Raw genomic sequence first — 15,514 nt, 5'->3', positions numbered from 1 at the left:
CATAAAAACTAAGATTTTGATTTTTGCAAATACTGTAGATCTATCTAAACTTCATGCCTAAATGTTAGATGGCCAAAATATTGAACAAGTAAAATCCTTTAAATATCTGGGCATGGTTTTCCATAGTTCAATCAAAATCAAAATGCTCAAAAAGCAGCAACTGTAATTCAATCCTTTTGTAGTGTATGCTCTTAAAGCATACACGGAATGTCAGCACAGCAGGGGGCTGGACAGCTCCAGGCTATAACCGCTTTTGGCGGGAAAGCCTGAATAGAGCAAGTCGTTGACAGCCCCAGGGCATGGTCAGCTCTGGTGGGAAACCAGGGTTTAAATCCATTGGCCACCTGCACTGGCCGGAAGCCCAGGTTTGAATCTATTGGTCATGATTCACCTGGGCAGGTATAAAGAGACGCCAGGTAACCCCTTTGCCCCAGCTTCATTCCTGACCCAATAAAGAAGTACTACCCAGCTCAAGTGTCCGTCTCTGTGCGACCACGCAACATTGCACTGGCGACGAGGGTGGGATCCTGCACCGGACAATGCTAGCCGCGGACGGAATCCTATCGGCAGCCCTGGATCAAGACGCAGGACGACCGAGACGGCAGAATGGCACAACTGGGTCAGTATCCCCTTTTCAATAGCAACCGCCCAGAGGAGTGGGAAGGCTTCGTGGGGCAGCTCAAGTGCTACCTAAGGGCGAATGGGGTGAAAGATGACCGGCAGAGAGCGGCAGTGCTACTCTGCAGCTGCGGCACGGAAACGTACCAGCTGGCGGTTGGTCTATGCTCACCCGATGACATCCACACCGTCGGGTACAACGAGCTGCTAGCAAAGTTGACCGAGCATTTCAAGCCCGAGACGTCCGAGATCGCGTGGCGGTATCACTTTGAGAAACGGGACCAGCGGCCAGGTGAGTCTGCCAAGCAATACATGGCCGCCCTGAGGCAAGCAGCTTGCCTCTGTAATTTCAAAAACCTAGAGATCCGGCTGCGGGATCGGATCGTCTGTGGGTTGAGGGATAGGAAGCTGCGCCAGAAAATCTTCGCAAAGCAGAAGTTGACCCTGAGGGATGTCCAAGAGGAATTCCTAGCCTGGGACGCGGCCGAGGAGTCCGACGCGAGGGCGGATCCATCCACCAGTTGAGCGGTTGCGGCGATGCGGAAGGGCCCGAATCCGAAGTGGACGCCATACACCGGCAGCAGCGACCCGCCACCTCCAACTGTGACTGTGAGGGAGCCAAGACCAGCCGCAGCGGACCCGAGGTGCCAGGAGTGCAGGTGCGGAGTGAATGGTCCTCAGTCTACGCAGTCTCCCGGCTACAGCACAAATTGGCCCCGGTCTACCCAGCATTGCGGTTGTGGCCCCCGGTCTACCCAGCACAACGGCTGCGGACAACCCCTGTCTACCCAGTGCTCTGGCTGCAGCACGAACAACTCCCAGTCTACCTGTTGCGCCAGCTGCGGAGGTCAGCATCCCCAGTCCACCTGCCATTTCAAGTCGGCCAACTGTCGGGCATGCGGGAAAACCGGGCACATCGCGGCGGTCTGCAGGAGCAAGCAGCGGGATAGCCTGCACGACGTGGAGGTGGACTTCCAGTTCGCTACAGGTACCGGGGAGCGGTTGCCGAGTCTGACGGTCAGCCACACGGAGGGACGGCCGGACGTTTGTTTAACGGGCCCCTGCGGCGCTAACCCCAAAAATAAAATTGAGGGTGAAGCTGCAAGGGGTCCCCTGCACGATGGAACTGGACTCAGGGTCAGCCGTGTCAATCATCTCCGCCGGAACGTTTAAAGACATTTGCAAGTGGAGCGGCCAACGGGTTCCCTTGAGGCCATCCAGGCTGACCCTCTTTGACTTCCAAAACTCACCCATTAACGTTCGGGGGCAGGCGTCGTTGTGAGTTCAGTACAAGGGGTTCACGGGGAAATTAAGCGTGCTGGTCATTGAAGGGCAGCGAACCAGCCTCATGGGGCTAGGGTGGTTCAAGGCACTGGGCATTGGAATCACGGGGATTCACCAGACGCGGAGTTGCCTTTCACTGGAAGGTATCTGCAAGGACTTTGCAGACATGTTTGACAAGCAGCTAGGGAGATACACCGGTTCCCCAATTTCATTTAAATTAGACCCCCAGGTTCAGCCCATTAGAATGAAGGCTAGGAGAGTCCCGTTTGCGCTAAAACACAAGATAGAGCAGGAATTGGATAAGCTGGTAGACCAGGGGGTGCTAACGCCAGTCGAGGGAGCAGAATGGGAAACCCCCATCGTGATACCGCTCAAGGCGAACGGCGAAATTAGAATTTGCGCCGACTATAAGGGGACCATCAACCGAGCGTTGAGCGCCCATTCCTACCCGGTCCCCATGGTAAGCAGCATCCTGGTGTCCCTGCAAGGCGGGGCGGTGTTCGCAAAACTGGATCTTGCCCAAGCTTACCAGCAGCTGCCGGTTGACCCGGAAGCTGCTAAAGCACAAACAATAATTACACACAAAGGGGCGTTCCGGGTAGACCGGTTGCAGTTCGGGGTTAGCGTAGCTCCTGGAATTTTCCAGGAGGTGATGGAGAGGACCCTCAAGGGAATACCAGGGGTCTGCCCCTATTTTGACGACGTCCTGATCGCAGCCAGCTCCGAGGACGTTTTGGCAACCCGATTGAAGGCAGTGCTAGAGAGGTTCAGGGATGCAGGGTTGAAACTCAAAAGGGAGAAATGCAAGATTGGGGTAACTGAGACAGAGTTCCTGAGGTTCAGGATTGATGCTCAAGGCATCCACCCATCTGCATCCAAAGTCAGGGCAATCAAAGAAGCCCCAACTCCCAAAAACAAGTCTGAGTTGCAGGCATTTCTGGGCCTCCTCAATTTTTATCACGCATTCCTGCCACACAAAGCAACAATTGCAGAACCCCTACACAGGTTGCTTGACAAGCAAGCATCCTGGGACTGGACTAACAAACACACTAACGCATTCAAAACACTGAAGAACCTGTTAGCAGGCAATGCTACAGTCACGCACTTCAGGGAAGACCAGCCAATCTGCCTGGCATGCGATGCATCCCCTTATGGAATTGGGGCTGTTCTCAGCCATTTAAGGGAGGATGGAACTCAGGCCCCCATCGCCTACTACTCCCGAACCCTGTCAGCTGCAGAGAGAAATTATGCGCAGATAGACAAGGAGGCACTGGCAGTGGTTGCAGGAGTAAAGAAATTTCATGACTACCTTCATGGTAGGGAATTTCTAATATATACTGACCATAAGCCATTGTTAGGGTTATTTACAACAGAGAAGCAGACACCACAAATCCTGTCACCCTGGATGTTATGCTGGTCCATTTTCCTGTCAGCATATTCATGCAAGCTGGTACACAGGCCGGGCAAAGAGATGGGGCACGCAGATGACCTCAGCAGGAACCATCCAAGCATTGAGGGGGATGTTTGCAACGCATGGTCTGCCAGATGTGATCGTGTCGGATAATGGAACACAATTTACCTCCTCAGATTTCCAGGTGTTCCTGAGGACCTTGGGGATTAGGCACGCCACCTCGGCTCCTTTCCACCCGGCCAGTAATGGGTTGGCAGAGCGATTCGTGCGGACAACCAAGGATGCCCTCAAGCGCATAGTGCAGGGGAATTGGAAGCAAAGACTGGCCACCTTCCTCCTACACCAACATGCAACACCCTGCACCGCCACAGGCAAAAGCCCAGCGGAACTCAGATGGGGCAGACACCTCATAACAACTCTGGACAGGCTGCACCCAGACAGAGTAGCAGCAGACGCCGGGACCCCTAACATCAAAACAATTTTCAACACAGGGGACCCCATCTGGGCTAGGAACTATAGCACAGGTCACCCATGGGTGCCAGGGGAGATATTAGAGCAAACAGGACCCCTTTCCTACAAAGTAAGGGTGGAGGGGGGACTCCTTTGGAAGAGGCACCTGGACCAGCTGAGGAAAAGGGCTCCTGAAAGGGTTGTTGAGGACACACTGGGGGCTGAGGAGGAAGAGCCAACACAAACGCCAACACAAACACAAACACCCAGGAGGGTTACCAGAGGGGCACAGTGGCAACCCCACCCCAGACAGGAGACGGACAGAGTAGCCAGGCAATCACCGGAACCCAGCAGAACACAAAAACCAGGCACCGCAACACACACACACACACACACACCACAATCCACCACAACATTCACAGCAAGGGGGAGAGTCTAGAAACAGCACCACACCACCAGGAGAACCAGTCCCAAGAAGATCAAGCTGGGCCAAAGCTGAAAGGACGCTCAGCTGTGGATGTATCTGGTGGTGAAAGGAAAGTCTGATGCTGTAAAGATTTTTTTCCAAAGGAACCTGGAATGCAAGATCCATGAATCAAGGCAAGTTGAACATGGTCAAACAACAGATAACAAGACTGAACATCGACATCTTAGGAATCAGCGAACTAAAATGGACAGGAATGGATGAATTTAATTCAGATGACCATCAGGCATATTATTGCGGCCAATAAATTTTACAAATAAAATAAATGAAGATCTAGAATCTCAGAAGCAATAGTCTGCTCAATGCAAAATGTTTTTCTGAGCAGTTAAGACCCCCATTTCAAATAAACAAGACATATACATCATTTAATTTGTTCCAAAATTTTGAAGAGCACTAATGCAACATTCTCCTTATAGGAGTATTGGAGGGCCAGTGTAAAAAAGTTCCTTATGAGCTAACACTGAACCCTATAGATAGGAGCTATTAGGATTATATCTCATATCTTGCTATACTGTATCCTTTATAAGGATCCTAGTACCTCCCTTATAATGTGTTATATGGTAAAACACATAGGAAATCCTGATCATTTTTATATACAACTGTTGTTATCAGATCAGTATTATTTGGTTTGCTTGAATGTAGCTAAAGTCTGTTAATATTGCCTGTAAAATTAGCCACACTACGACTGCCTAGCGTTGCACAAATCTTATCTTATTCTTATCCTATTTTGTTTTGTTTTATTTTTAATGTGTTTATTTGCAGTTTGTTATAGTTCTATGTCAATAATACAATTCTATCCATCTATGAGGCAGAGACAATCTGCAAAATTGGCAGCATAAGAATCAGAGTGAAAGAATACACCGTCTTCTATTTATAAAAAGAATAATTGTGAAATGTTCTTTATCAGAGAAATAAATACTATTAAATAATTCTTTAACAAGTCTACAGAGAAGCAGTTTCTTGTATATTTTTTGATTTAGCTATTACCTTTTTTATCCCCAGCCAGAAGTTTCACTCACCTCTTGGAAATAAATGTGAAATAGGGACCTAAATTAACTAGTACCATATGGAACATTTCCAGTAAAACCTATGTCAACTTGTCTTCGACAACTGACTGAATTTCACACCTTAGTTTTATTTTATGTTTGTTTATATAATAGCAGTTACTTTACAAATATTTACTTATGTATGCAAATAACATAGCATGATAAATGTTGGCAAGTGCAGGTATAAATAAATAACGACACTACAGTGGCAGATAGCTTTGTAGGGCAATGAAAGATGATACAGAAATATGGAGTAGGTGGGTGAAAGAGAAAGTATTACCTGGAACCTCTTTTCAGCAGCAGATAGGAAAAAGAAGATGATTACTTATTCTAATCTGGCTTGAAACTGATACATTGAAATAGGTGCTTTTGGAAAAAAATCAATATTTTTTTCCTCATAATAGGTAAGATTTTACATAGAATTCTCTTAATTTTCTCTTCAGCACAATGCCTGAGTCTAAGATTTTTTTTTGAGGATGTATTACTACCAAATGGTAAAAGGCTGAAGGAAAAATTTCAAACATTTTTCAAGGATCCACTTTTACATTGCCTAGAGTTGCTGAGAGTAGGTCTGCATATAAATTTAATATATTCTTATTCGTATGATTTATTCAGATCCCCAATGATGAACAGACAAGTTCAAGCAACTCTGAGTAACGCTTGTTCCTTTATTGCCACTGGACACATCAAGAAAAGTATGTGGAGTGTGATATGTGGAGTTTCATGTCTCTTATCATCACTTAAAAATATTCAGAACCTCTGAATTGAACTGCATTGTCAGCAAAACAGAGCCTTTATGCGGTCACCCTGCCTCATATACAGAATTTCATGAAGGATAGCCAGCTTCCACTGGTAAATTCCCCATGTTTTCCTCATCACTTCTTTAATGTTTTTCTTTGCACAATAAAACTGGTATGAAAGAAAGTAAGAACAGCTACATAATCTCATTTGATCAACAGTACTAGCAGCAATTGTTTTGGAAGGAAGTCTACAGATGAAGATTTTGATGCGCCTATTTACAATACGCTAACTTTTCCCACAATACTATCTAATGTTTATATCATCCAAATTATAATACACGACCTAGACTGTATAAACTTTGGATCGGTTCCACCTACTACTCAATCTCCTCATAGGAATACTTCTGATCAGTATCATTTTCATTTCATTTGTTAAGTGCTTTACTAAAATTCTCCTGCCAGCATAGGGACTAGTACAACAATAAATTGTATCAGGGGAGGGTAATTTGAAGGCAGGACTATACTTTCTGGATTCTAAAACTTGCATAATTTTATAAGATTGCTTGATATAGATTTTTAGTTATAGTAACAAAGATATACTAACTTTGTGATCTGATATAGTTTTGCTTCGTTGAAACAGTCATTTGAAAATGAAAGATCTGCATCAGTAAGAGCACTAGAGCAAAGAATGAATCTGGCCAAACCCAAATAAGCCTATGATGGCAAATTGTTATTTCTCTACTCTTATTATTATACCCACCAATATCTTTATAATGGACCTGTTTAGTGTGTCTTCTTCCTTCCTGGTGGAGTTCAGGGTTCATAGAGTTGCTTTGAAGACTATTTTAGCTACTTGATGGATAAAATCTTTCAAATGTACTCAAAGTTTCAAGTCCAACTAAGGTATTTGATGTCTTTTACCTGGGCTGTTTTTAAGTCTGTCACTCATGATGTAGACAGGTCAGCTCAGCCACCTGTTCAGGTTGTTCTAGGGCAGGGGCGTTAAACTCTCAACATCAAATGATGTGTCACGACGTAGCATGACTTTTTTTCCATTGCCGGCAATAGGGTGGGCATGGTTTTGCCATGATGCATCCAGCCTGTGGCTGGCAGTTTGACACCCCTGTTCCAGGGTTATTAAAGCAGCCAGGGAGATGACATATAGTTGCGCCCATACAATTACAGCTTGCTTTATGGAAAGGCTGATTCCTCCATCTTTAAATAAAGTAGTGATGTAACTCTTCCTCAAGAAACCAGTCCTAGATCCAACAATTCTGAATAATTTTCATCCATTCTCTAAGACACGTGCCATCTGGAACATTATCAGCTCAGGTATTATATGGCTCCTAGCCTGATGATGTTCAAAACATCACTGAAAAATTGGCTATTCCCCCTGTAAAATTTTATCTGATAAAGTGTTGGTTTCTCCAGACGCTTACATTTGTATTGTTTTTCTGCTTTTAATTCTGTATATTGCCCAGTGTTGGGAAGCCTCAGAATTGTATGTATGTATGTATGTATGTATGTATGTATGTATGTATGTATAAATAAATAAATAAATAAATAAATAAATAAATAAATAAATAAATATGTTTTTCATTTAAAAATGCTCTGTGTGGAAACTATTAGGAGAAGCTGGTTGATCACAGCAGCTTTCTTACCCTTTGTAATCAATATTCATATGTAATCAATATTCATAACCAAAGAACATAATTAAAACACTGCTTTCTTGTACTTTCCTCACAGACAATTGTACTCAGGTGTGTTTTTTAACAAGTTTAAGAAGTAAAGATGTGCAAGGCAGTGAATTATTCAACATAACATCTGGTGGTTTTTCTCCTAAAACAAGCTTCTTTCCCAACTCTCCCTTGTAATATTCCACAACCAATTCAATTGACAACCTGAGTAGTGTGAGGAACAACTCTTGAGTTATAGAACAGCTGAATTATAACAAAACAAACACACAGATTGTGCAAACCATTTTCCCAATCCATTCCTAAAAATAAAAAGAACCTCAGTGCTGCTCAAAGCATTGGGGCAACATATCCTCTTTAAAAAGCTTGGTCTACTTTCTCACACTATAGATGGATGGATAGAAGACAATAAAGATTTAAGTAAAGCAAAGTTGCCCGACCCTTATAATATATATGGTAGATAGGTATGTGTCGGTATGTGTAACAGATCCAGTAATAATCCAGTAAAAATCCAGCCTCAGTAATATGCCTTTTGAATTTTCTAAGATAGTGATTTCCTGATTGCAGAAACAACTATCCTAGAAGGTTAGCAAAAAATATCTTGTATAAAATTTCTCCTAAGAATATCATACTCCCACTCTCATAGGGAAGAAATTCATTTATATCCAATAGCCTCCGCAATACATGATGGATATTGCCCCAGCAATCATAGGATTACTCTGCTGGAGATTAAAATATGGTAATTACACATTCAAATAATTCTGTAAACACAGCTAAAAGAAACCATGCCTTTCCAACACAGTGTTCCTTAGAGTCCCACTTGACAAATAATATCATTTCTCTAAGTTCAAACCCATTCTTTTTCTAATGAGATTTGACCTGATAACATGATTTATAGTGATTTTATAAAGAGTAGCTCACCTTACAACTCCTTGCCTTCATAGCAAGCATAAAAAATAAACAAGAAAATTAAATTACAAACAATGCACAGTGTACAGTAAATGTACTGAAAAGAGAACTGAAATTACTTAAGGGTGTTATTACTGTTTGATTCACTAATATTTAAAATGAATAATAATCTGTAGAGGATATATTTTATGACATATTAAAATAATTTTCATACTTTGCAATTAGTAAGCCTGTGTCTAGACTGATTCCCAAGGTAACTTTTGAACAAAGATACTGATACTAAGCACAAAATGTACACGTAAAGCATAATGGACAAGATGTACAATATATTGTGAGTCTCTGTAAACTTAGAAATAAATACTTTTACCAGTGCTACGGGAAAGTGTTTAAATATATTAGATTTTTTCATCCATGCACTGTTCAAGGACATTGTGGTCTCTGAGTAAATCTATCTCTGCGGTGATCTTTCTTTACTAGAGTTAATTGTGTTCTCTTTCAGCCTTCCTATAAGAATCTCCTACAAATCTTAAATGTTTTGCTTCCAGCTGTGCTAGAACTGACACTTTCAAATGTCTGTCTGAATAATGCATGAAAAAGAATATATTATTAGGCTTGGTAGGGAAACTATTATCACAACGTTCCCATCTTAAGGTTAGGGTGTCAAACTCAATTTCACTGAGGGCCGCATCAGCATTGCGGTTGCCCTCAAGGGGCCGGGTGGGTATGGCCAGGGTGGGCGTGGCCTACTGGGTAGGCGTGGCCAGCTCTACATTGTTCGCATCAAGGGTGCCTATGGGGGCCTGGGCAGGAGTGGGACAGATCTGAGGGTTTCTGGCAGAAGGAGGGTCTCTGGGCCAGGGCCAAGGCAGTGGGGGCCATTCCCTCACTGTTTCCAGGATGGCTTCGTGGGCCACATGAAACCACTTCACGGGCCGGATCCGGCCCCCGGGCCTTGTGTTTGACATGCCTGGGTTAGAGTTACTGTGGAGTTTCTCCTGGGCACTAGTCATCCTATCTAATGATGCCATGCAGGACTTTAAAGCTAAGGTTCATGGCTAAAATCCAGAGTTGCATTCAGATGAATTCACAGGAGAACTGCAAATTTGAAATATTCAGTTAAAGAATTTGAAGTATGTAATATAAATTATTTCTGAAGAAATGGGGATCTACTAGGCCCTTAACTAAACCACTGATCCTAAGTTCAAGCATCTTATTACTAATTAATTAATAATATGCATGTTAGTTGCCCAGAGTTGCTGTGGCAAGATAGTGGTCATATAGTATTTTTTGTTGTTGCAAAGTTAGAAGTACCTTTCATCGGCTGAAGGCTCTTTTTGCTGTAGATGAGGCTTGATTCCAAACATAGGTCTTATGTTGGTTGATAAGGCTTTAATGGTGTAATTAATTTCATTTTCTCTTGTGACATCACTATCATATCCTAATAAAATAATCACAATTGTAATAGTTATTGGAGTTAAGAAATAGGCTAGATATATTACATTATTTTTTTTTATTTATATAAGGGTTCTTTTTCCAGACTATCAAAAACAAATCAGTAGTCTGGTTCTAATATAGTCTTTCAAACAACAGGAAGAACCTTTCGTTTCCTAAAAGAGCCATTTCACTCTAAATAACACTCTGCAATAAAATGACAAGTTACACTTTATCCTATTTAAGCAAGCATTTGCAATACAAAACAAGTAAATAGTCTAGGTACAAACAACAAATGAAAGAATTTCCCTAAAATATTTAATGTACATAAATCACATAATAATGTTAAAAGTTTATGAACTTGTAAGGCTGCATTACTATCTATCCAGGGCCGCATGCAGCTTGTAGGCAGCGGGTTGGACACACCTCATTTAGAGCATACTCCCCTCCTCAGGCATAAAAAGGGCAAAGGTTTCCCTATCAGTCATGTTCCACTCTAGGGCGCGGTGGTCCTTTCTATTTCTTGGCTGAGGGAACCAGCATTGTCCGAAGACAATTTCCATGATCATGTAGACAGCATGACTATATGCTAAAGATGCATGGAACATTGTTATCTTCCCCTGGTAATGGTACCTTTTAATCTACTTGCATTTGCATGCTTTCGAACTGCTAGGTATATGATCTTATGGTTGGACTATACGTCCCCAGGTATAGTTGCTATTTCATACTGAAGATTTTATAAAAAGAAATCATTTTATTCTTTAAAATTTGAATAGTTACTTACCCCCATCTTCCTCAGAATCCAGATCAGATTCTTCGCTATCACACTGCCTACTTTCTCGATGACCCTCTATCTCATGGGTCCACAGCATTAGAGACATATCTCCTCCTCCAATACTGACTAATAGACTGTCATCGTGAGTCCAGCGAACATTTGTCACATGTGTACTATGAGCCACATACCGCTTAAATTTGCTGTACTTTCCCTAAATGTGAAATATATAAATGTTTAATTCACAATTAAATAAAAAGAATAATCTAAAAAACACATTAAAATGTCAGTGCTTTTGTTTCTTTCTGCTTTAACTGCAGACTCATCCATTTATGCAGTTAAAGCCAGTGTTAGGATTCTTACTAGAACAGATATAAAGGAGAGGAGATATTAGATTAAAACCCAAATTTGCAGAACTCCAGCAAAATAATTTTGAAATAAGCACATACTTTAGGCTTTGAACATTCTATCATGAAATGCATAAGTGTATATTTATGTTCACATTTAACATAAGAACTCTTCCTAATCATTAACACAGCTATGAACTTTGATTGGTATTTTTATGAATATTTCAGAATTTCCATGGACTTTCATTTAAAATTATTATAGGAAAAAAAGAAAAAAATCACACACAAAAAGCATAATACAAACAACGGGTATGATTCAGCCTAATTTTTAAATAATTCATTAAATTGCTACCACAGAAAATAATTAATAATATGTTTCAACTGTGTTGACAGAAAGCCAGTTCATAATGCAAAAGGAACATGTATTTAAAATCCACAATTTTAACACTGGTATAATTTTATCTTTCCAATGGAGCTGCTCCTTCTTCATACACAATAAATCCACATCTTCATAGGACGAATTCACTTTTGTTATAAATCAGGAGTCTTTTAGTACCTTTTCAAACTAAAAAAATTTATTTAAACATTTTTTGAACTAAGGTTTGTATATTCTACTTTATAATTTGGCAAATGCAATTGATAAAATGAACATTTGCATTATGAAACAGTCACTGGTTTGACAAAAAAGTAAAATGAAAGTTATGATAACTAGGAGTTTATCCATATATTTATATTAATATCATATATACTGGAGATAGAGAGGCAGACAGACAGATAGATATAGAGATCTTGCACTCAAGAATAACATAAATACAGTAAATTCCTCCTAATTAGTGTGTTGCTAAATATAAAAAACTACAGGATTGCCTTATTTTATTATGTAACCATTAATTTTACTTACTTTGGCAGGGAAGTGGAAAAGTTTTACAAATCCAAAATCATCTCCTGTTGCCAAGACTGTACTGTCACTGCTGAGGCACGAAGCAGTTACATCTGTGACCTCTCCAATTATTGGCCATATTCCTTCACAGCATGTACCTAAAACACTTGTCCAGGATGCCCAAGAAATCTTTTCTGCCTACAAAGATAGTAACCTGATCACAAAGATTACTCTGGTTTAGAAGCATTCTTGTCATTCACTAACATTAAATATTCTTCCTTCTTTCTCCTGTTATCATATATGAAAAACACTTGTCTCTTTTATGGGCTACAGTTTCTGTAATCCTTTTCTTTATGGTGCCCATGTTTCCAGAGAAATAGGTAAAACTGGCATTTCCTTAAGGCTCAACCAGAAACGTGGTTTAGGTCTTTTGATTCCACTTTGTGGAACATCTATTCTGAATTAATCCACTTTTTCCAGGGATTGGGATTTAGTCAAATCTGATGCATGTACCTAATTATTAGCCAATATACTAGTTTAAACTGAATTTTAGTTTAAAATGCAAAACTATTACAAATGAGATCTTACCTTTACATGCCTGGCAATTATTTTGATCATTAATACTATTTTAATTTTAGCCAAAAATATTTGAACAGATATTTCAGCTGTAATACTTAATAGAGGACTAATGCTTTATTTTAACTACTAGTTTTAACTATTATTCTGACTGACTGAAGACTTATAGCTAACATGTAAACATAATGGTTTCAGAAATTGCTATTATAAACTGTGCATTAAACTCCATTGCCACTGTGTACCGCAATGGAAACTTGCTGCTTACATGATTCTCTTGAATGACATATGGTAAATTGCAGAGGAAATAAATCTGCAGTAGTTACAGCACAATCCAGGGAATGTTTTCTTGGAAATAAGCCCTACTTGGTTAACCAGAGCTTACTTTTATATAATGCACATATGATTGGAGCCGCCGTGATTTTTATGTTCTTGTTATTCATTTGTAAGAAAGTTTTGGGAAGGCCCTTTTTTATATGGAAATCATAAAGATTCCCTGGACATACCTTGACTTCCTGTGTCTTGCTGGTGATTAGTGTAAATCATACTTGTAGCATTTGAACTGAATTCATAGAGATGAGTTTCTTAGTCTCCCTGAAAGGGCAACACAGCAATACTCACTATGCTATTCTAGGCTGTTCTATTAAATTTCTTTAATTGCTTATTTGTAGCTTCTAATGGTTTGTTTCCATTGACTATTTCAATGATGTAAACCATAATATTAAGTAGGGCTGCTAGCTTTGTGGGAGAAAATAGTACTAATGCTTTTTACAATCAAAAGTTGTTAAGTAAGCATGGAAAGAACAGTTATTTAATTGTAGAAAAACATTTCAGGATTTATAAAGAAAAAATAATCACACAGTAGATATGAATCAGTATTCTAGAAAATAGACGGTCTTTTGGGGGAGGTTATGAGACTATAGTTTGGATATGCTCAAGAAATGGCTGCCAAGGAGAGAAAATACCGTACATTCTTAATTATGGCTGCCACTAAAGGGTAAGGTCATTCAAAACCACCCTTTTATTATATATATAACTACACCCCACCTCCTTTCGTAGAGCCCCAGTAGCCTATAAGCTCAGATAACTTTTTCTTTTACAAGCGACTGAAGAGTATATTTCCAAACAAAAGACTGGGCTATATTCAGTCCCATTTTATTTCTTAAGAATTAAAAGGGAGTCACATAAAATCAGAGACATTCCTACAAATATAGTAGAAATGTATGTTTAGCTTTTCATTAACAAAAAATAAGCATATTTTTAAAGATAGGAAATCTGGAGGATATAAAGGAACTTTTCCAGGAGTACCACTGCTTTACATAGCCACTATTTTGCCAGTGTACCTCTTCTAATCTCAGTGGCATGTAAGAGAGCTTTAATGTAGCACATTATCCAAAAGAAATTGAAGATCCAGTGAAACTTAACTAATAGGTTACATAAGCAATTTAAATTTTGTACAACTATATATTTTTAGCATCTAAAAATATTACTCACAAATATATTACTGAAAAAATATATTACTCAAAACTCCTCAGTTTTGTTTTATACAATCCTTGCAGTGAGTTGCTTTATTTATCATTTAGCATTATTTATATGAAGACATGACCTAATGGATTTTATTTTTATAAAAAGATATAACCTGATTCCATTTAAGGTGTGGCCTTTATACAAATTAAGAAAAGCAAGCAAGCATCATGTTCTACTTCATTTTAATACTGAGAGGTGCCATTCAAATCATAAAAGTTTGTGTTATCCCAAAAGTTTGTGTTTAAAATCCCATTTTCTGCTATATTATAATTAAAAAGTCATTTTTGTTCTTTTTATTAGAAATTTAATGGTAGAAAAAAAATCCCAAATAAATGATCAAATGTAAATGACCAAATAAAACATAATTAAACCAAATGATGGGTATCTTTTTACCTGTGCAGTAGAAATTATCTGCCTTTTCCCCCGTGGAGCTTCAAAAAATAAATGTTCTTTAGCACCAGTGTTGACTTGTAGAAGCTTGCCTGAAAAAAAAAAAATAAAAATGCACAGTTCACTGATAATCTTACCAAACGCTTGATTGATCGTAGAATATTAAATTATGGCACTTATTCAGGACATTTGGGAGATATCTATCACTATTATTTGGAAATTATTTAGGAATCCTTCAGAATTATCAGAAACCTACCCTGTACAGCTTTACACTTTCTAAAACTGTAGAACTGTAATCAGGGACAATTGCTTGGAATCAGGGTGAGTGGCAGAGATTTATTTCAACAGCTGTGACACCTGCAATTTTCCAGGCCATAGCAGTATCCAGCAGCATCGAGCAGACTGTACGAACACTGCTGCTGTTTTGTATCTGTCACACATTCACCAAGCAAATTGGCTGCAGTGAGATCCGACGTCCATTTCACACACTTGACTCCCAAAGCCAAGAAGGAGGAAAGCAGCTCCTTGACAAATCACAAAGGGTGCCCACAGAGTAATCAGCATCTGGGCAAACCACCCAGGTCACCAGGATTCTATGTACTTTGTGGACTAAGGAGCACAGAAGAGAATTGTTTCAACTTCCCAGGGAATGCTGATTTTGCTCCAAACACAGATAGCTTCCAATATCTTTCCTATCTATTTATTTGGCTAAATTCTCCAGCTAAAATTGGGTCCCCAAGAGATATAAAACCCCAGTGACAAAAGTCCCCATCCTGAGGCTGGAAAAATAATGGGAATATAGGCTTTATTGGGAAGCCTCATTACAAAATATGTTTAGTGTAATTTATTGTACTTAAGTGTTAGCATTTTTAAAGAGAAGATAGACAATTGTATTTAAATGGCTCCATCAATTGCATCACTTGGCTTTGCCATTTACCCCACCATCAGCCACTAAGAA

General features: G+C 40.0%; 1 protein-coding gene across 2 annotated transcripts in view; it reads right to left on the bottom strand.

Moving 5' to 3' along the window:
* EML5 (EMAP like 5) overlaps positions 1 to 15,514 on the bottom strand; it is a gene marked incomplete at its 5' end in the record, with an annotated part of 87,365 nt that overhangs the window by 21,652 nt on the left and 50,199 nt on the right. For both annotated transcript variants that reach the window (XM_081312779.1, XM_081312780.1), the window contains 4 exons: positions 9,948 to 10,074; positions 10,852 to 11,053; positions 12,088 to 12,264; positions 14,560 to 14,648. In XM_081312779.1, coding sequence (XP_081168905.1) covers positions 9,948 to 10,074; positions 10,852 to 11,053; positions 12,088 to 12,264; positions 14,560 to 14,648 — 595 coding nt within the window. The remainder of the gene's footprint in view (positions 1 to 9,947; positions 10,075 to 10,851; positions 11,054 to 12,087; positions 12,265 to 14,559; positions 14,649 to 15,514) is intronic.

This window comes from Vipera berus (assembly GCF_964194415.1).
Source record: "Vipera berus genome assembly, chromosome: 1".
Lineage (NCBI taxonomy): Eukaryota > Metazoa > Chordata > Lepidosauria > Squamata > Viperidae > Vipera > Vipera berus.
This window is presented reverse-complemented; position numbering and strand designations above follow the sequence as displayed.